Source organism: Equus quagga, chromosome 7 (genome assembly GCF_021613505.1).
Source record: "Equus quagga isolate Etosha38 chromosome 7, UCLA_HA_Equagga_1.0, whole genome shotgun sequence".
NCBI classification, from domain to species: Eukaryota; Metazoa; Chordata; class Mammalia; order Perissodactyla; family Equidae; genus Equus; species Equus quagga.
In genome coordinates this window covers 101,392,151-101,415,588 of record NC_060273.1, presented here as the reverse complement: position 1 = coordinate 101,415,588, position 23,438 = coordinate 101,392,151, and the positions used below count along the sequence as shown (strand labels likewise).

At 38.1% G+C, this 23,438-nt stretch overlaps 1 protein-coding gene across 4 annotated transcripts in view; it reads right to left on the bottom strand.

The window, feature by feature from the left end:
- Window positions 1-23,438, bottom strand: part of EPB41L4A (erythrocyte membrane protein band 4.1 like 4A) — a 249,063-nt gene that overhangs the window by 102,957 nt on the left and 122,668 nt on the right. For all 4 annotated transcript variants that reach the window (XM_046667060.1, XM_046667062.1, XM_046667063.1 and 1 more), the window contains 2 exons: window positions 18,419-18,470; window positions 11,342-11,420 (listed from right to left, as the gene is read on the bottom strand). In XM_046667060.1, coding sequence (XP_046523016.1) covers window positions 11,342-11,420; window positions 18,419-18,470 — 131 coding nt within the window. The remainder of the gene's footprint in view (window positions 1-11,341; window positions 11,421-18,418; window positions 18,471-23,438) is intronic.

Below are 23,438 nucleotides of genomic sequence, written 5' to 3'. Positions count from 1 at the left end.
TACATAAAGAAATCATATAACTCAACATCAAAAAATCAAAGAATCCAGTGACATCAGCATCATGGTGAAGTGAACTGTTCCCTTAGGCTCACTCCACTAAGATACAATGAAAAGGACATTCATTAACAGAAAGGGGACTCACACAACACAATAGACGTGTGAGAGATCCAGGCAGCCATACATCTCAAGGCAAGAGTACTGCATCCCCTGGAAAGCAGTAGAAAGAGGTAAGTGGATCTCCTCCCCATCCCCAGCACAATGAACTAGGGAGTGGGACCTCACACAGTGGCTGGCGTGCAACTCTGACAGGAGATGGGGGAAAACGCAGCCCTCGGCTGGAATGCTTTCACTCTTGGAGTTGCTTCCCAGCCTGTGGGAAAGCTCCACATTGAGGCAGCTAGGTCATTGTGGGGGTATGTCCACGAAGCCGAGCACCTCAGGCAGGCTGCCAGAGAGTGTAGAGCGGAAGTGTGGGCAGGAAGGAAAGAGCTCCCTCCCCTCCATCCCACCTAGCACCACAGCTCGGCTGGTCAGCCAGGGTTAGGCATCCCCACCAGAGCACCTGTACTTGTGTGTGTGAAACAGCAGTGGCCAGACACATAGCACTCTATCAACACAACTTCCAACAGACAGGCACAACCACCAGGGGATGTGGCGGGCTCAGAAAACACAGCTCCTATCCCCCCCAAGTGGTGGCAGATGGAATCTGTGACTAGATATTACAATTATGTGCCAGCAAAAGTCCACCCCATCAAAGAGCATGAAGAGGTATATCAACACTCCAGACAAGAAGAAAAATAACAAGCATCCAGAAAACCATCTTGAACTCACAGAAATTTACAATCTAAATGACAGAGAATTCAAAATAGTTCTCATAAAGAAACTCAACAAGTTACAAGAAAACTCAGAAAGACAGTTCAAAGAACTCAGGAATAAAATTAATAAGCAGAGAGAATTCTTCACAAAAGAGATTGAAACTCAAAGAAAAACATGCTGGAGACCAAAAACACAATGAATGAGATAAAAATATCTAGAATCTTTAAAAAACAGAGCAGACATTATGGAGGACAGACTTAGTAATTTAGAGGACAGAAATATAGAAATGCTTCAGGTGGAGAAGGAGAGAGAACTGAGACTAAAAAGAAATGAAGAAATTCTCTGAGAAATATCCAACTCAATTAGGAAATGCAACATACGGATTATAGGTATTCCACAGGGAGATGTGAGGGAGAAAGGAGGAGAGAGCTTGTTCAAAAGAATAATAGCTGAGAACTTCCCAAATCTGAGGAAGGAGATGGGATTACATGTGAATGAACATAATAGAACTCCTAATAACATCAACGTAAAAAGACCTTCTCCAAGGCATATATTAGTAAAACTGGAAAAAGTCAATGACAAAGAAAAATATTAAGGGCAGCAAGGCAGAAGAAAATAACCTGCAAAGGAACCCCAATCAGGCTTTCAATGGATATCTCAGCAGAAAACTTACAGGCTAGGAGAGAGTGGAATGATATATTCAAAATTCTGAAAGACAAAAACTCTAGCCAAGAATACTCTAACCAGTGAAAATATCCTTCAGATACAACAGAGAAATAAAAAGTTTCCCAGATAAACAAAAGCTGAGGGAGCTCATGGCCACAAGACCCCCACTACAAGAAATGATCAAGAAGGCCCTCATACCTGAAAATAAAAAGAAAGGGTTTACAAAGCCTTCAGCGAGGAGATAAATAGACAGAAAAAAATCAGAAAATTGCAGCTCTCTATCAGAACAGATTAACAAACACTTAATTACAACATTAAAGATAAAGGGAAGGAAAGCATCAAAAATAACAATCATTTCATTTTAATCACAAACTCACAACACAAAATGTAAGTTGTGACAACAATAACTTAGACAGGGAAGAGGAAAGAGATAAAACCTGCTTAGGCTAAGGAGATAAGAGGCTATCAGAAAATGGACTATCTCATCTATGAGATCTTTTATACAAACCTCATGGTAACCACTAAACAAAAAATCAGAACAAAGACACAAATGATAAATAAAGAGAACACTGAGAAAACCATCATAGAAAAATCACCAAACTGAAATCACAGTTGGAAATACAAGGGAAATACAGAACAACTGGAAAACAGGAGATAAAATGGCAGTATTAAGCTCTCAATTATCAATAATCACTCTAAATGTAAATGGATTGAGTTCTCCAATCAAAAGACACAGAGTGGTGGGATGGATTAAAAAACAATATGCTGCCTCCAGGAAACACATCTCAGCTCTAAAGACAAACACAGGATCAGAGTGAAGGGATGGAAGACAATACTCCAAGCAATGGCAAACAAAAGAAAGCAGATGTTGCCATTCTTACATCTGACAAAGTAGACTTCAAGATAAAAAAGGCAATGAGAGACAAAGAGAGGCAGTATATAATGATAAAAGGGACACTTCATCAAGAGGACATAACACATATAAATACATACACAGCTAACACAGGAGCACCAAAGAACATAAAGCAACTATTAACAGACCTAGGAGGAGAAGTAATGACAACACAATAATTGTAGGAGATCGCAACTTCACACTTACATCAATGGATAGATCATCCAGACAGAAAGTCAATAAGAAATAGTGGAATTAAACAAAAAACTAGACCAAATGGACTTAATAGACATATATAGAACACTCCATCCAAAAACGAGAGAATACACATTCTTCTCAAGTGCACATAGAACATTCTCAAAGATAAGCCATATGTTGGGAAACAAGGCAAGCTTCAATAAATTTAAGAAGATCAAAATCATATCAAACATCTTTCTTGACGATAATGCTACGAAACTAGAAATCAACTATAAGAAAAAAGCTGGGAAAATGATAAATATGTGCAAACTAAACAACATGCTACTGAACAACCAACGGATCAATGAAGATATTGAAGGAGAAATCAAAAAATATCTAAAGACAAATGAAAATGAAAATACATCATACCAACTCATACAGAATGCAGCAAAAGCAGTCCTAAGAGGGAAATTCATAGCAATACAGACCTCCTTAACAAACAAGGAAAATCTCAAACAAGCAATCTTAAGCTACACCTAACAGAACTAGAAAAAGAAGAACAAAGTTCAAAGTCAGTAGAAGGAGGAAAATAATAAAAATCAGAGCAAAAGTAAATCAAAGTGAAACCACAAAAACAGTACAAAGATCAATGAAACTTAAGAGCTGGTTCTTTGAGAAGATAAACAAAATTGACAAACTGTTAGCTAGGCTCACTAAGAAAAAAAGAGAGAAGGCTCAAGTAAATAAAATTAGAAATGAAAGAAGAGATATTACAATGGCCACCACAGAAATACAAATGTTTATTAGAGAATACTATGAAAGACTATATGACAACAAATTGGACAACGTGGAAGAAATGGATAAATCCTTAGTCTCATACAATCTCCCAAAACTGAATCAAGAAGAAATAGAGGGGGCTGGCTCCATGGCCGAGTGGTTAACTTCGCGCACTCCGCTGCGGTGGCCCAGGGTTCGGATCCTGGGCGCGGACATGGCACCATTTGTCAGGCCATGTTGAGGTGGTGTCCCACATCCCACAACTAGAAGGATGTGCAACTAAGATATACAACCGTGTACAGGGGAGGTTTGGGGAGATAAAGCAGAAAAAAAAAAAAGAAGATTGGCAACAGTTGTTAGCACAGGTGCCAATCTTTGAAAAAAGAAAAAAAAAAGGAGGATTGGCAACAGTTGTTAGCCCAGGTGCCAATCTTTAAGAAAAAAAAAAGAAGAAGAAGAAACAGAGAATTTGATTAGACCAATCACAAGTAGAGACTGAAACAGTAATCAAAAACTTAAATAAAAGTCCAGGACCAGATGACTTCTCTTGAGAATTCTACCAAACATTCAAAGAAGCCTTCGTACCTATCTTCTCAATCTATTCCAAAAAACTGAAGAAGACAAAACACTTCCTAACTCATTCTATGAGGCCAACATCACCCTGATCCCAAAGCCAGACAAGGACAACACAAAGAAGGAAAATTATAGGCCAAAATCGCAGATGAACATAGATGGAAAAATCCTCAACAAAATATTCACAAACCAAAGACAGAAATACATTAAAAAGGATCACACACCACAAGCAAGTGGGATTTATACCAGGGATGCAAAGATGGTTCAACATCTGCAAATCAATCAATGTGATGCACTACATTAACAAAATGAGGAATAAAAACTACATGATTATCTCAACAGACACAGAGAAAGCATTTGATAAGATCCAACATCCATTTATGATAAAAACTCTCAATAAAATGGGTAAAGAAGGAAAGAACCTCAATATAATAACTGCCATATATGACAAACCCACACCAAACATCATACTCAATGGGAAAAAACTGAAAGCCATCCTTTTGGGAACAAGAACAAGACAAGGATGCCTGCTCTCACCACTCCTATTCAATATACTACTGGAGGTTTTGGCCAGAGCAATTAGGTAAGAAATAAAAGGTATCCAAATTAGAAAGGAAGAAGTGAAACTCTCACTGTTTGCAGATGACATGATTCCATATATAGAAAACCCTAAAGACTCCATTGAAAAACTATTAGAAATAATCAACAACTACAGCAAAGTTGCAGGGTACAAAATCAACTAACAAAAATCAGTTGCATTTCTATACTCTAATAACAAATTAACAGAAAATGAACTGAAGAATAAAATCCCATTTACAATCGCAACAAAAACAATAAAATATCTAGGAATAAATTTAACCAAAGAGGTGAAAAACCTATACAATGAAAACTATAAGACATTATTGAAAGAAACCGATGAAGACATAAAGAAATGGAAAGATATTCCAAGCACATGGATTGGAAGAATACACATAGCTAAAATGTCCATATTACCTAAAGCAATCCACAGATTCAATGCAATCCCACACACAATCCCAATGACACTCTTCATGGAAATAAAACAAAGAATCCTAAAATTCATATGGAGCAACAAAAGATCCTGAATAACTAAAGCAATCCTGAGGGAAAAGAACAAAGCTGAAGGCATCACAATCCCAGACTTAAAAATTTACTACGAAACTATAGTTATGAAAACAATATGGTACTGGTACAAAAACAGACACACAGATCAATGTAACAGAACTGAAAACCCAGAAATAAGACCACATATCTACGGACAGCTAATCTTTGATGAAGGAGCCAAGAACACACAATGGAGAAACGAAAGTCTCTTCAATAAATGGTGTTGAATGCATTTGAATGAAATGCAAATGAATGAAAGTAGACCATTATCTTACTCCATACACAAAAATTAACTCAAAATGGATTAGCGACTTAAAGGTAAGACACGAAACCATAAAGCTCCTAGAATAAAATATAGGCAGTACTCTCTTTAGCATTGGTCTTAGCAGCATCTTTTTGAATACCACATCTACTTTGGCAAGAGAAACAAAAGAAAAAGTAAACAAATGAGACTACATCAGACTAAAGAGCTTCTGCAAGGCAAAGGAAATGAGGAACAAAACAAAAAGACAACTCATCAACTAGGATAAAATATTTGCAAATCATATATCTGACTAGGGGTTAATCTCCGAAATATATAAAGAACTCATACAATTCAACAACAACAACAACAAAAACCCGATCAGAAAATGGGCAGAAGATATAAACAGACATTGTTCCAAAGAAGATATACAGATGGTCAATAGGCACATGAAAAGATGTTCAACATCACTAACCATCAGGGAAATGCAAATCAAAACTACAATGAGATATCACCTTACACCCGTTAAAATGGCTATAATTACCAAGACAAAACATAACACATATTGGAGAAGATGTGGAGAAAAGGGAACCCTTGTAGACTGTTGGTGGGAATGTAAATTGATGCAGCGACTATGGAAAACAGTATGGAAATTTCTCAAAAAAATAAAAATAGAAATATCATATGACCCAGCTATTCCACTACTGGGTATTTATCAAAAGAAATTGAAATCAACAATTTGAAGAGACTCATGCACCCCTATGTTCACTGCAACATTATTCACAATGGCCAAGACATGGAAGCAACCCAAGAGTCCATCAAATGATGAATGGATAAAGAAGATGTGGTATATACATACAATGGAACACTACTCAGCCATAAAAAAGACAAAATCATCCCATTTGCAACAACATGGATAGATCTTGAGGGTATGATGTTAAGTGAAACAAGCCAGACAGAGAAAGACAAACATCACACAATTTCACTCATATGTGGAAGATAAACAAACACATGGACAAAGAGAACAGATAAGTGCTTACCAGAGGGGAAGTGGGTTGGGGGATGGGCACAAAGGGTAAAAGGACACATATACATATGGTGACTGACAAATAATAATGTGCACCTGAAATTTCACAATGTCATAAACTATCATGAGCTCAATAAAATAATAATTAAAAAAAAGAATCCAATCAAAAAATGGGCAGAGGACCTGAACAGACATTTTTCTAAAGAAGACACATGGATGTCCAACAGATACATAAAAAGATGCTCAACATCACTAATGATCAGGGAAATGCAAATTAAAACTACAATGAGATATCACTTCATGCCTATCAAAATGGCCATTATAAAAATGACAATAAATAACAAGTCTTGGCAAGGATGTAGAGAAAAGGGAAACCTTGTAGACTATTGGTGGGAATGTAAATTGATACAGCCACTATGGAAAACAGTACAGAGGTTTCTTAAACAATTAAAAATAGAACTACCATATGATCCAGCAATTCCACTTCTGGGTATTTATCCAAAGGAAGCAACAACAACAAAAAGAACCCAGTAATTCGAAAAGATGCATGCACCCAAATGACTGGAGACCCTCCCTGATAAGGAAACTGAAATATGTGGGGACAAGAAGAAGTTTGATTTCTGGTACCAGCTGAATGTGATACTGAAGAATTATCTAAGAGAAGAGTACCTACCCACATGGAAGGCAGGATTGTTTTCCGCATCCCACCAAGACTGAACAAAGCATTTGATAGGAGCCTAATCAGTTTGGATAAAACTTAAAAGTGAGGCACAAAAGGAAATGTTTAAATAATAACATAATTTTGAACACTGTGGGGAAAATGGCAGGTATGGCTTAAGAAGAAGAAAAATAGTAGAGGAAGCAACCACTAATTCTCAAGAGAAAGCGACAAAAGAGATTGGGAATAACACTTGCCTCAGAAGTTTAAAGCCGATGATTAAGATACAGGAATAAATAATAATATCACCTTACATGTGTAAAGTCTTTTAAAGTTCACAAATTTCTTTTACACCCATACTGGAATATGACCTTCACCTCAACTCTGCTGTATTGAGGACCATTATCTTCACTTATGAAGGAGACAGGGACTCCAGAAGTGAATATGTAACTGAAGGTCACTCAACAGTAAAGAAGGTAAAACAGGCTGATCTTCACAAAGTGACAAATATGGATTCTTAAAAAAAAAATAACGGTAATTGACGAGTTTAACGTCATCCACCAAGAAAATACTATAAAATATCATAAAATAAACTAAGAAATAAACACCTGTTTTTAGAAGCTAAAGAACGCTCATTATGATCAAGTTATTTGGAACTACCACTACTTTCGTTTTCAGAAATAGGACTGGAACCCTCTCTCTCTTTGGTCACTACTGAATCTTCTCAATACTCAGTGCACTGGAACACCATGCTCCACATAGTTAGTGAATGAAGGGTAGGCAAGCGAGTGAGTGAATTCTGTCTCTAAGTACAAACTCAAGAAATGCAGGCTAGAGGGAAGAAGTAGGATGATTCACAGTTAAATGAACAACTATACCCAGAAAGTTCTAATTAAAAGATTGACTTTAGCCTGGAAGACCTATCTCAGGGCACCAAGTTGTTCTTTTCCTCAATATAGTAATCAGTAACTTGAAAACATAAAGTAATTACCATTATTTCCATTTTAGCTACCCTTACCATCTACTGCTGGTGGTCTAGTGGTTAAGATTCAGCAGTCTCACCACCAAGGCCTGGGTTCATTTCCAGGCAGGGAACCACACCACAGTCTGCTGGTTGTCATACTGTAGCCGCTGCATGTTGCTGTGATGGTAAAAGCTATGCCACCAGTATTTCAAAGACCAGAGGGTCACTCATGGTGGACAGCTTTCAGCAGAGCTTCCAGATTAAGACAGACAAGGATGTGGACCTGGCCACTCACTTCTGAAAAGTTGGCCATGAAAACCCCATGAACACCAGTGGGGCATTGTTTGATATAGTGCCAGAAGGCAAGAGCATAGCACAAAAAGACCAGGTAGGGTTCCACTCTGCTGTACACAGGGTTGCTAGGAGTAGGAATCAGCTGGACAGCACTAACAACAACAAACCATCTACTGAACACTTACATTTTTGCATTATGGTAAATACTTTGCATGTATTATCTTATATATTTCTCCCATCATCTTTTTGAAGAACTACTTTAATTCCACTTTACAGATGAGAAAATTGAAATTTTAAAAGGTTACGTAATATTCTCAGGAATACACAATGAGTGAGTGGCAGAGTAAAGATGCAAAACCCCAGCCTCTCCGACTCTAGGCCTGTCTTCTTAAGTAATATGTGTGTTATGCTTATCAAATCTGCAGAGGATACAGAACTATGAATGACAAAGAATATATGGAAGGCTGTCATAATATTTTGAATCAGAACTGAAAATAAGTTTAACAGATGTCATGAGAACATGAATTATTTAAAGGGCTGATGAAGAGAAGAGAGATTAGATTTATTCTGCATAGACCTAGAAAGAAAACCTGGTAGTGATGACAGACGTTCCAGGGATTTATTTCTTATTGAATTTCCCAATGCTTTTTGCAAGGTGGTAAGTTTTCCTATCTTAAAAATGTTTACAAAGAAGTTCACTGACTTGTCAGGAATGCTGCATATGAGGGAGGAGGTTAGGATATATGACCTCAGAGTTCCTCAACTTTATTTCAGAAAACATTTTTGAGCACATAGCAGGCACTCCAGGTTGATATGATTCTATTCACTTATATCTTCCATGGTGTAGAACCTTATTTCCCTGTGCATCCCAATCACCTCTAGTTATTTCTCCTAAATACAACGTCCTTCTGGAATACAGCATCTAGTCATATATGTACATGATCATATGTGATCATACATGTACATGAGAAGATTCAATGCAGCATTATCTATAACTTTAAGAAAGGAAACAAGCTGGAGAGCCAACCACAAGGTCATGGTTAAATAAATTATAGAATACTCTGCAGGAGTAAAACAAATGGTTAAATTGTGAAAGAAGTCTGTACAATAGGTATAAAATAGCATGATTATTTTAAAAAACTATATGCATAGAAGAATAAGGAGAAGCATGCTTACTATAGCATTATTTTTCATATCAAAAAAATATAAACAACCTAAAAGCCAATACAGAGTAGGCTGGAACAATTTCCAAAGAAATGAAGCAGGATAAATGTTCAACTCGAAAATGCTGGCCTAAATATCATTTTCCTTTATTAGCATATATTGGCAGATTTTGCTTTTTGGTTTCAGTTTTTGCTTTTGCCAAAATTATGTCATGTAATTGACTCTCTTCTTAAGGTCCATTATACATGGGTAGGTGCAAATCCATGACTTTATCTCTAGGACATACTAAGAATAAGTACATAGTGATACCACATTAAATGCACATTTACCTTATGTAAATTCAACTAAATCTTTTCTGCAAAAAATTATTATAGATCATGGTCGCTAACTGTAAGCCAATTACATTATCTCGTTCTCAACTAAATGATCTGGTCTAATACTTGAGGAAAAACAGGTTGTACTAAACATATTGTGGGGTTGTACATTACACACAAATCCACGTATTCTATTAATGAGCTGTTAGTAGATTCCAAAGGGAAATTTCTGGTCATCATTAATATTTGGTGAACAGATGTGAAGTAATGCATTATAAAATACTGCTCTTTTTCCCCTTCTTAATACATTATTCCATTTAATGCTTACAAAATCCTTATGAGACAGATACATCTCCAATTTTACAGTTGAGGAAACTGAGGCACAGAGAGGTTACTAACAACCTCAAAATGAAGGACTTTCCTTGTATTTTCACAAAATGTTGTTTCCTTGCAATTCCCTAATGAGTTTTTATACCACTTGGACTCAGTTTCCCCATGAGCTCATGACTCAGAAATCACTCTTGATTGCAAAGACTATTCATGAAGTTCTAATGTAAATACCACCCCTCTCCTCAACATCTCCCCAACACAACAGCCCTTGTCCCATAGAAGTGCACTTGCAGAAAGCCTCAATGGGCAGCCCTGCTTTTCAGAGGGCTTGCTAACAATGTGGCGATGGAAGACGTGAATGCAGACATCAGCACGGTTCTAAAAGTGAGGCCTAATGATAGCACTTCAGAGTGGAACAGGAAAGGTCCAATTAGTCTACCCTCTTCTCACTCTTCTGTGTGCAGTCCAGAACCAAGACAAAAGAAAGTCTAAGGAAAAAGATGAAAGGATGGATAGAATCAAAACCATAGACTGCCTTGGTTATCAGAGATATGATTTCCAATTTTTTGAATAATACATTAGGTTTTACCTAATGATAGGGGTTCACTAGGAAAACTGATCACTTAGAGTTAAGTTACAGAAAACAGTTTTGTTTTCACTACCACGTGCAGTCAGGTCACTAGCGGAATACATGAAAACATAACACTATTGTCTGCTCCTTATAAGCCACTTTCAAATGCTGGCATTAAATATTTTAACAACACAATCAATGCCAATTGGAAAATCTGCCTTAACCAAAATAAACTATTTGATGACAAAGGTGATTAATATATTACAAAACATGAGTTGTCTTCTCTCCCTTAATACTAAAAGCAATTATCTTTTCATTTCCTATAGAGATAAATGAAATCCCCTGACAGCTGATATTTAAGCTGTAACCAATTAAGGAGAAATAACTAGCTCTTCAAATTTATATTTACATATGCAAACCAAGCATCAAAATATCCTTCCTTTAGCAGTTCAAAGGGCTACTTTTATATGACTACAAAGGCTGAATGCATCCTTCACAATAATGATACAGAAATATCCCATCACAGCAGATGCAAAATCTATCATCATGTTACCCAGGTTGATGCCATTGTTCAAACACATCTATCATCAGACAGTGATCTGTCTCATTGAATGCTAGTATAAATTTAAGTCTCACAGGAGATGCATTACAGAACACATGCAGACACATCCAAATGTTTGACCCCAATTTATTTCAAATAAACCCTTTTATATATGCCATACATGTGATGTTCAAAAGCAAAGTCAACACCATACCTGGTTATTTCTTCTTTAAGATTACATGGATCTTCGGCATAGAATTTAATACCAAAATACAAAGTATACGGAGGTCCAGCTAAAACAAGAAATAGAAAATAATTAAATTTCCATTATAAATTAGTCAAAGTAGTAGGGTAATATTACAAAACTATTAAAAATTATACTCACCAAAAATATTTGCAAACCATATATTGGATAAGAGGTTAACATCCAAAATATATGCAGAACTCGTACAACTCAACAGCAAAAAAACAACTGAATTAAAAAATGGGCAAAGGACCAGAATAGACATTTTTCCAATAACAACATACAAATGGTCATACAGATACATGAAAAGGCGCTCAACATCACTAAACAGCAGGGAAATGCAAATCAAAACCACAATGAGATATCACCTCACACCTATAAGAATGGCTATTATCAAAAAGACAAGAGCGCTGGTGAGGATGTGGAGAAAAGGGAACCTTTGTATGCAGTTGGTGGGAATGTAAATTGGTACAGCTATTATATAACTGTACGAAAGTTCCTCAAAAAATTAAAAATAGAGTTACCATATGATCCAGCAATCCCACTACTAGGTATTTATCCAAAAGAAATGAAATCAGGATCTCAAAGAGATATCTGAATTCCCATGTTCACACAGCATTACTCACAATATCCAAGATATGGAAGCAACCTAAGTGTCCATCAACAAATTAATGGATAAATAAAATGCAAAACACACACACAGGAATATTATTCAGCTGTAAAAAAGAAGGAAAGTCTCCTATCTGCAACAACATGGATGAACCTGAAGAATATTATGCTAGGTGAAATAAGCCAGACACAAAAAACAGATACTGCCTATCTCATTTATATGTGGAACCTAAAATAGTCACACACATAGATGCAGAGAATAGAATGATGGTTGCCAGGGTCTGGGGGAGGGGGAATTGGGGAGATGTTGGTCAAAGGGTACAAAGTTTCAATTACGCAAGATGAATGAGTTCTGAGGACCTAATATACTGCCTGGCGACAACAATTAATACCGTATTATATACTTGAAATTTGCTAAGAGTATAGATCTTAAACTAAATCTTCTCACCACGCCCCTCCCAACACACACACACACTGGTAACTAAGTAGAGGTGATAGATAAGTTACTTAGCTTAATTGTGGTGATATTTTCACAGTGTATACATATATCAAAACATCAAGTTTTACAGCTGAAATATATGCAATTTTTATATGTTAAAGATAGCTCAATAAAGGTGCTTAAAAATTATACTAAGAATTTCTAAAGACACAAGAAAAAATAAAAATGAGAAAGACAGAGTTCAGATGCATAAGAGTAGGATTTCAACCATGCAGGTAACTATGTGTGTAGGGTCTATGTGCTCATCAACACAGGAAAAAAGACAGGACCAAATACACCAAAATGTTGCCAGTTCTCACCTCTGGTTAGTGAGGTTACACACAATTTTTATTTATAATTTTTCACATTTTCTACAACATATATGTATTTTTTTTCATAATGAAGATTACTGATAAACAAAATAAATGGTTTTCTAACCATCCAACTATCACTAGCTATTGCAAAAAGTACAAAAAAAGTCTGCAAAAAGCCATAAACAACTTAAATGTTGAGGAACAGGTGGACCACTTAGGCCAAGCCCAGCACGTCCACAGGGTACCACACAACTGTTTAAACGGGCAGAGGGAGAACTTTATGTGCTGAAGGGGGAAGATCACCAATCTGTATTTCTGACTGCAAAATTATGACCCCTTTTGTGAAAAAAAGTTACCCATTAAAATGCGGGGTTTTGGGGGCTGGCCCCATGGCCGAGTGGTTAAGTTCACGCACTCCGCTGCAGGTGGCCCAGTGTTTCGTTGGTTCCAATCCTGGGCGCGGACATGGCACTGCTCATCAAACCAAGCTGAGGCAGCGTCCCACATGCCACAACTAAAAAGACCCACAACGAAGAATATACAACTATGTACCAGGGTGCTTTGGGGAGAAAAAGGGAAAAAAATAAAATCTTTTAAAAAAAAAAATGCGTTTTGTTTTTTCCCCCTAGAATACGTAAGAAATTAGTAATAATGGCAAATTTGGGGAAGAGGGACTGGAAACAATTTTTTTCCAGGCTTTACTGAGGTACAATTGACAAATTGTAAGATACTTAAAAAGTGTGTAATGTGACAATTTGATATATGCACACACTGTAAAAGGATTCCCTTCATCAAGTTAATTAACACATCCATCCCCTCATCTACTTACTTTTTTTTTCTTGGTGAGAACATTTAAATTTTACTCTCAGCAAAATTGGTAAATTAGAAATTTCTTACCTTTTTAAGAAAAAAAAATCGTCAGTGAGGCTACGTGGTAGGATTAGGGGCAATATTTGTCTCATTCGTAAACTCTTCTGAACTTAAGAATGTGTTCTTACATATTTAAGAAGACATTTCTCATCTCAGTCATTTACCACACAGAGAAGAACTACATGCACAAATACCAAATATATATGTATAACAAAGCATGGAATTGTACCTACACAGGCAAACATAAAATATAATTAAACACTCACATTCTGCAAGAGAACACAAGCCTCTTGGGTGCCAGCCACATTTTATTATGCTTTTACTACAAATGTTTCTATTTCAGAGCATATGACTCTAACCTGCACTGTTTCCAAAACTGCATACTTCTGAGCAGTGTGGTAACTAAATCTTATATTAAATCCGTTTTAAAATGGATTTGTTACCTGGTGCACCAATTAGTAGTCATAGTTTCTAATTTTTTAACAAAAGCTCTCCTACACAAATACAAAAGAAAAGACGCAAAGTATGTACCTCAGTAAGGATACTTCCACATACACATTGTGATCCCAAGGCTCTGACACTGTGTAATTGACAGAAAATAACCCTGGTCTTCCTGTTTTCATTTTTAACTGAGTAAAAGTCACAAATTTAGAAGCTGGGGAAAGGAACTTAAGTTGAACAACAGGTAATAAAGCCATAATGCATTTATAATATACAAACTATGTCATTATTTATTATATGATGACACATTCATGCTATGTTTGTAGAACACCCCAAAACCCCGTTCCTGGCATAGAGAAGACAACCAACACTGGGCCCCGCTCTGCTCTCCTCACCTATGCCTTTCTGTATAAGGCACTCCTTGGCCTCGAGCTTTTTTAAAAACTAAATTTTAAGACAGTTTGTTATAATTTCTTATAATTAGAGTTGATTTCATATGTTCAATCTCTATGTATACTTAATGTGTTTATATTTCTGACAAATACACCCCTGCCTCTACTACTGATGAAGATGTCAGAGAGGCACAGACTATTAAATATTTAGAAGAGCCAGGAAGTCCACCCTCTGCTGATCCATCTCTGTCAATCATGCTCTGTGTTACTGAGCAGATGGGTCCGCCTATGCCCGCAGGCCACTGGGGTTGGCATCGAGGGGGCGGGAGGAGCACACATGCTGCTGAGACCATGCACAAAGGGAAGAAGGCCTGTCCAGACTCCAGAATTGCTTTTATTCCCCGGAACGTGGCAGATTACATCCTACTTACCAGGCACAGCCATTTCAAACATGTGTAGTGATGAGCAGTTAAGCAGAATTTTGAAAAATACACAATTAAAAACATACAGGTTGGGGTAATTTTCTTTAAGGACTTTTGGCCCAAATCAGCCCTCTATTTCCCATTTAGATATAAAATGTTGTGTGTTCTAAATATAAGGCATCATTACCATTTGATTGCATTTGATAATGTACAAAAATATCTCATAAACATTCAATTCTCAACAACCACCTGGTAACATATGGAAGCAGATGAAGCTTCTAGGAGCAGCTTGCCTAAGATCACAAGGATCAGAAGCAAGTTTGCTAACACCTGAAGGTCAGTACTTTCTGACCTATACTATCAGCCTTCCAAGGAAAAACAAAATTATAATACCTTTAGAGTAAAGCAAAGACTTTCATATACATCACTGTGTTATAGATCAATCTAAGGCTATGGAAATGGACATTTTGGAGCAAGGATAATGTCTACCCAGATACGTTTCAGCTTCCTATTTTAAGACTGACTACAAAAATTAGGCACTGATGAAGCAAATTCTCAATTTATTCAATTATCCAATTTATTCAGGATTTATTATCCTGAATCCATGTTTTTCCAGAGAGTCTACCTTTAAGAAATCCTATATAAAGTAATTTAATATTGTTTCCCTTGAGCAAAAGAATACAGAAGCCAGAAATTGGGAATCCTCTAATCTACCTTTTGTGGAGACTAATTTCAAGACCTTTAATGATAAGAAAGAGTCTCCCATTAATTAGCTCAGGGAAGGGGGCTGGCCCAGTGGTGCAGCGGTTAAGTTAGCATGTTCTGCTTCTCGTCGGCCCGGGGTTTGCCGGTTCAGATCCCGGGTGGACACGGCACCGCTTGGCAAAAGCCATGCTGTGGTAGGCATCCCACATATAAAGCAGAGGAAGATGGGCATGGATGTTAGCTCAGGGCCAGTCTTCCTCAGCAAAAAGAGGAGGATTGGCAGCAGTTAGCTCAGGGCTAATCTTCCTCAAAAAAATTTTTTTAAAAAATTAGCTCAGGGATAAATAAATCAAGACTTACCTATGAGAATCCTGGTGACTAGCAAGTACTCTATCATTTTTAGATATTCCTTCTGAATAATCTATTAGAGATTTAAGAGCCATTTTCCTTCATTAATTATCAAACTATTTCATGAGATGAAATATAAAGATTATGTATTCTTCAGTTATATAATCTTTCTTCAGTTGTATTATCAGTGTTTTATTCTTTCTACACATCAAAATTTTGATAGGACAACATTTATTTAGGACGAGAAAGCAAGTGCATTATAGATTACAGATTTTTAAATAGAGTATTTCATATCGTAAAAAATAGATACTTCAGATGTGCTTAGGAACACTTCAATATTGCAGCTTAAATAATTCACACTTTTCTTCATCACGTGAATACAAATCTCAACGTTTTAATAGAAAAATCTGTGAATTTATTTTAAAATAATCATTCCTGAAATTATTCTAATTTTCAAACTGGTATTTTTTAAGTATTTGGTTCAAATGGACAAGATAGATATTTACCGTATTTATTATTATACCTGAACCTTCCAGCAAAGTACAGATTTTTAGGTCCCAAGGGAGAAGACTTTTTAAATTAGAACTCCTAGCACTTATATGAAGATACCTCATGGGAGTTATCTGCATTTATATCTAATCACATGTAACCTCATACGTCCCCTTGGCTTTCAGTAGGCATCTTCTCACTCGGGAAGAACATGGCACTAGAAGTCAGAAGACCAGGGATCTGGTCAGCCCTCTGCTACCAGCAAGCTTCTTATCCACAGCAAGTCACAAACCCCTTCTGCATTAGGATTTACTCCTGTGTAGGCTGAGTAAGCAGAACTTGATGACGTCTAGGGTATATATTTTGAGGGTTCTTTCTCACTCCACAGGCTACCAGCCCCAGTCTCTGAAATTGCCGCCAAGTCCCATCCAGAAGGCTGGCCCCCTGGCAGCTGTTTGTACTGACTCTGAAAAAGCCAAGACAGGGGCCGGCCCAGTGGCACAGCAATTAAGTGAGTACATTCCGCTTCTCAGCGGCCCGGGGTTCGCTGCTTCAGATCCTGACATGGCACTGCTTGGCACGCCATGCTGTGGTAGGCATCCCACATATAAAGTAGAGGAAGATGGGCACAGATGTTAGCTCAGGGCCAGGCTTCCTCAGCAAAAAGAGGAGGACTGGCAGTAGTTAGCTCAGGGCTAATCTTCCTCAAAAAAAAAAGAAAAGAAAAAGCCAACGCATAGTGGAGTGGACTGAGGTGAGCTGATGACTCAAACTGGGCTGGTCAGACTCACCCTTCCTAGAATTTGGAATTGCAATTCAGAGAGAGCCAGTCAGCCTCTGCTTGTGTGATGTGTAACTTGAAAACTGTGGAGGTTTCCACCACGGACATGGAGAAACAGAGAGAGCCAGTCCAAGGAGACAAACAAAAATGATGCTGACGTTCAGAGAAACAATACTTGCTGAGTTCCTGATGGTTTTGCAGTTCCTAGTTCCCGATTCCTTTCTGAAGCATAGCTACGTTCCTGCCCTTGGGGCCCGTGCATGAAGCACCATGCGACCAATTTTACCACAAGGAACGAGCCAATACACATGGAAAAAATACAGACTCAGAGTGGGGGTAATAAAGGCCAGAAGAATCCACTAGATCTTATTAGCAATAATTTGCACATTAAAGCAAAACGTTTTAATGAGTAAAAAGTTTCAGTTGGGGATGATGAAAAAGTTTTGGAGATAATGCCGATCGTTTCACAACAATGTAAATGTACTTAATGCCACTGCACTGTACACTCAAAGATGACTAAAATGATATATTTTGTTATATATTTTACCATAATTTTTTAAAAAGTACTCTTTTGCATACTTAAGGACTGTTTATGTGCACACACATGTATGCGCAATTATAAACAAAGGTGTGGGTTATGAAATTAAGGTTATGGAATATAACCTTAATTATACTCTGAGTCACCTAATAAGATTCATACTGATACAACCAAAAGCTATCCCCTGAAAATAGATGGGTCCTTTCTGAAGCCATAGAAATCTTGCAGGACACGAAGGCACTCCTTAATTACTGACTCAGCAAACTGAATAACGTGAATGACAAAAACCACTCTTTAACCTGAGAAATTCAAGCTCTTTAAGAGGTCAGATGTCCACCTCTTTTTCATATCAGTGCCTCTCTGCCCTGTCTGTTTTAAGGTGAAATTTTGAAGATAGGCAAACAGAAAAATCACCAACAAAAGTCAAGGCATACCACAAGCCAAATTCAACACTAAGATCCACTCAGAATTTTTATCAACTAAAATTTAATCAGAATTTGGAGAGCGAGCCTGGCGATACATAAACACCTGTTTCCATATTCTGGTACTCGTGTTAGCGCTCATCCCTGTAGTACTAAAGCCTATTTCTTTGCCAAGCTAATCATGAACATTATATCATTTTCAAGACACTCTTTAACAAAGTTAAAATTAAATACCTACTGTTAATCAGTTCTTTGTGTTCAGCAAGGGTTTTTGCAGGATCCAGCCAATACTGTGTGAAGAAAAAAAGGGTAATTATAGAAATTAGTTGCTTTTCATTGGCCTTCACTTCAAGAATTTGCAAAGTCTAAGTTTAAATCACATTTAAATATTTAATAATAAAGCGTTTAACTTATATACACACAGAAACATACATAAGAGCTTTCTGTGGCTAGCACAGGAAAAGAAAAATGATGTTGATGTTGAGAGAGAAGCAGAGGAAACAGTAGTTGCTAGGTTCTGGATCGAATTCTCATACTGATTATAAGGGTCAGTAATATCAAGATGCTTATGAGTGAGAAAACAATGGCCATGGAGAATGCTCCCCATGTCTCTTTCCAAAGTCCCCATCACAACCCCCTACAGCCATGTCTCCCCCTAAAATGTCCTCACCCTCTTCACTTCCAGTCCTATTTCTTACAGGCATCACTGTTAGATGTTAGGAATAAAGCAAACAAATTAAATCAAATCCTTGTTAAGTATCCAGGCGAGGCAGCTCAGCGCAGCTGCTAAGGGTCCGAGTCCCAGTGCAGACCCGGCTGGATTCCATCCTGGCTCTCCCCTCCCCACCACCACGTAACTTCGAACAAGTTACTGGACGTCTCTGAACCGTCCTCACAGGCCTGCTGTGAGGATGAAATGAGTTAATTCAAGTAAAGTCTTTAGACTAGCCCCTGGCTCATACTAAGTATGCTGCACATGCTAGTGATGATTATTATTAAGGTGTGACAGTCATTCTTAATAAGTGTCTTTACTTAGTCTAAGGTACTTGCTTATTAATTCAAATTAATCTTTAACGAACAGAATTTCAGACAATGAGGAGAGAATTCTGGCCCCAAGGAGAGGCCTTCCTTTAAATCCCACCTTTGTGAAATAAAAATTACTGAAAGGAAAAGAAACATGCCTTCAGCCTTGTCTCTCCATCTGAGGGAAGAGCAAGAGAGAAGCAGACAAAGCACAGATGAGCATCAAGGTTGCCCCAGAAGCACAGGGTCAAAGGGATTCCAGCACCCTGGAGGCTCAGGGGAGGGCAGAGGTGGAACCTCTCTCCCCTGCTGTCCTTCACAAACGGTGGAGACCCAAGGGCCAGGCTAACCAGTTTCCATTTACTCTTGTTCCTGAATGAAGAAGGGACAATTCTCACAACAGGGAGGGAGCAGCCGGCCCACCTTGAGCAATTCATTCCCAGCACTTTCACGACGCCCTGGAGAAAACATCCACACGGCCCTGATACCCCTGGGTCAGGAAGAGTCACAAGAGGAGTCCAAGAGAAACTTCCTGCCCAGGTTCCCCTTCCCCGCCCTCAGTTAAGGGCAGAAACGCTCTCTGCTATTTAACAGTAGCAGTAATTATAAATAACAATTATAACATTTTATACAATCCTCTTACCTTTATTCCTAATTACATATACTGTAACAGTCATTCATACTAAATCTATGTCAGTCACTTTATCATAAGATTTGATTGCAGTACAAATTCCATTCATGTACGCATAATCTTTACTATTTGCCTCTCACAGAGCAGTTTCAGTTTTTCAACTTTTTATAAAGTAAAGGAATCAATATACATAAGTGTAGCAACTTATAATACAATATTCGTTATTCTGGTCCTTATCACTTCTCAATTTTTTTTTTTCCAAAGATTAGCACCTGAGCTAACATCTGTTGCCAATCTTTTTTTTTTCTTCTTCTTCTTCTCCCCACAGCTCCCCGGTACATGGTTGTATATTCTAGTTGTAGGTCCTTCTGGTTGTGCTATGTGGGATGCCACCTCAGCATGGCTTGTTGAGTGGTGCTAGGTCCATGCCCAGGATCCAAACTGGTGAAACCCTGGGTCACTGAAGCAGGGGGCACAAACTTAACCAACTGGCCTCAGGGCTGGTCCCTCACCTCTCAATTTTAAAGGTCTAGAATCACTCACTTTTAAAGTAAAAAAGATATCTGAAGCAGAGGCTATCATCAGTGAACTGCCTTTGGAGCCCACAGTGGCTTTGGTGTTAAAATAATGGTTCACAGGCAAACACTGATTCATCCAAGGAGAGTAGAAATCACTCCATATGCTAAGCTGTGTGTTGGGCACAGAGCAGACCCTCGCCCCTAGGTATACAAAGCTACAGATGCTTCTCATGGAATGGAAACATTAGGTAGGGGGACTGTTTCTTGCCATTCATTTCACATTAATGATAATCTGTACAATTTTAAAATAAATCTCTTTCCTTGAGAGCAATCAGATTTGTGAAGCAAAAAGTATAATGAAGGTTCTGAGACGAATTAGAATGACAATTTTGCAGCAAAAAAAGGAGAGTCAAGAGTCAGTCAAAGGCTGTTCAATCAGCTCAGTGCACATTAGATATGCTAGGCATCAATCCGGCACTCACCGTGCACAAATCTCATTTGATCCAAATGGAAACCAGGGGTTACAGAGGTCAGATGATGATAAATGCCCTAGAACATAAACAATAAACCCACTTACACTCAACCAAGGGAGAGAAATGACCTTGGAACCAAAGCAGCCATATTATGACAGCACTTGTCATCACTCATTATCAATAAGCAATCAAACACAGCTCATGTCTGATCACCATGAAACTTATCAGGCGTCTATGCCATAACTAAAGAGGAAAAAGGGCACAAGAATTTGCCGATAAACACAGTATCCCAGTTTTAAGGCTTACATCCAGAATATTCTGTGAATATCATTTACTCAACATTTATGGAATACCCACAATACATGTTTTTTTGTGTGTCATGTCAGATCCTGTCCTGGGGAGTGTGGGAAAACAAAGATGACTGAGACCTGCCCTTATCCTCCAGGCATTCAGAGCCTAGCAGGAGACACACAGACACAGAATTACAACACAATGTGGTAAGTGAGATAACAAGGTGCATAAGATATGAGACATCTCATATATTTGAGACAATAAAATTATGTACAAAGAAAATTAGCACTGCGGGGTGAGTGAAGGAAGGTGTCACTGGTAAGAAAACCTTTGAACAGTGTGTTCACACATGAAAACTTTCCCAAAACACAGAAATGGAGGAGAACAGAGCCTTAAATTTTTACAAAAATCCTGTCTACCAGCTAAACTGCTCCTAAAGCAAACGAGTCCATTTTTAAGTGACAACACAGAATGTGATATTCCAAGTCCTATACAGTTGAGTACTATATTGAAGTTAGTTCTGCCCAATAGCTAACAAAGACGCAGCTAAATCAATGTTCACAGACTTCCAGAAAGAAAAGTGGTCATTCAGTCTTTCTATCTGCCCTGGTTGGCGGAAAGGGAGGAGCAGAGAACTCAGCATGGTTTACCGCGGTGCTGGGCTATGGAATGGTTTTTCCAAACTGCGCTTTGATGTGAAGCCGTCTTGCCTACCCAGACAGTCACAAGGAGAGACAGCCCTTTCTATCCCATTCTCTCTCAACATTCAGGCAGTTCATTCTCTAGGGAAATCTTTCAAACAATCACTCTCCCTCTCCCCTTTCCCCATCTCCTCTCTCTCTCCTATTTCAAACATATACCTTGTAGTTTATATATCCTAATAAGCTGGATTCGATCCTATTTTGTAGGAAGACAACAATTAACCAAAACAGACCCTGTTCTCTCATCCTGATTTCTACAGCAGGATTCCTAACATAGGAGAAGGTTAACATACTGCAACCCCAGCACCCAATCGCCATGGAGTTGAGATGACAGCCCTCCTCGGCTCTGACCTTTGCCAGGATGCAAGAGGCCAGCAGTTAGATGGCCTTGCCTTCTCAGTCCTGTCAATCTTAGTAACAGCATTTATGTAACCCGGGGAGAAATGACAGGCTCAAGTTCCTCCTTACCCTCTGAGGGTCTTGGCTAAACACCCCGAGCGTCTTCCATCCACCTTGGCTGATAATGTCTCAATTTCATCAATTTCCTAGGTAACAGGCTCAGAATTAGATTTTAGAACTCTAACACTGTCCAGTAAATCAATACCCTAGGCTTCAAAAGATATATATTAAATTCAGGGTCCAACCTTTCATTCGACAACTGTGCCTTTGGAGTCTCCTAGAGTTCTAATACTAGAATAAACTCTAAAAAATTTTAGACAAAGGAAGGACAGCATGAAATAATAAAAGCTTTGCTGCATTTTATGTCACACTGGGCATCATGCTGATTCTCCTTTGGAGACTTTAAGAATGCCACAATGATATTTAATAATGTTTCCTATAGACCAAAAAAAGGCTTTAAAACCACACATAGTTTTCATCAATGTAACAAAACAACCTCTTGATCTAAGGGAATATAGAGTTGAGCATCTGCAAGGGACAATGGAGCAAAAAGATCTCAAAAAATGATAGCACTGTTCATTCCTAGGACTCAACGTAATTTGCACATATGTTCCAAGAAATCGAGGACTGTGGTGATAGCTATTTGTGCTTTTCCCAAAGCCGCTGTAGACAGATCTCAGGCCCTGTAAGCAACACTAACAGGACGTGGTTTTAATTTGTTCCTTGGTATGAATCAGAGAGCCTTAGGACCTCAGGTAAAACCACTGTAACAGAGCTAACTCACAGCAGGGACAAAAACAAGGGCCTGTCACTGGGTGATCTACAGTGTGTGTGTGTGTAGGGGAAAGGCGGGGCAATCATAACTGGGCCCTATTTTTCAGCAAAAGTGAATTCTAATGAATCACTGTTAGACCATCTGGTTCCTCATGAAGTGTCAACTGGCCCCAGGGACTATTCCTCAGTTCTCACCCATGGACCCTGGCACCACTCTAGGAGTCAGAGATAACAACAGTAATAGCCAACGTTTATTAAATGCTTGCCATGTGCCAGGCACTGTTGAAGACTTCACATGTATTTACTCAGTTAACCCTCTTAACAACTCTGTAAAGTAGTAACTACTATAATTATCAGTTTACAAACGAGGAAACTGAAACACTGAGTATTTAAACAACTTGCCCAAAAGTATAGAACAGCAGATCCAAAGAACTAAACTCCCTTCCAC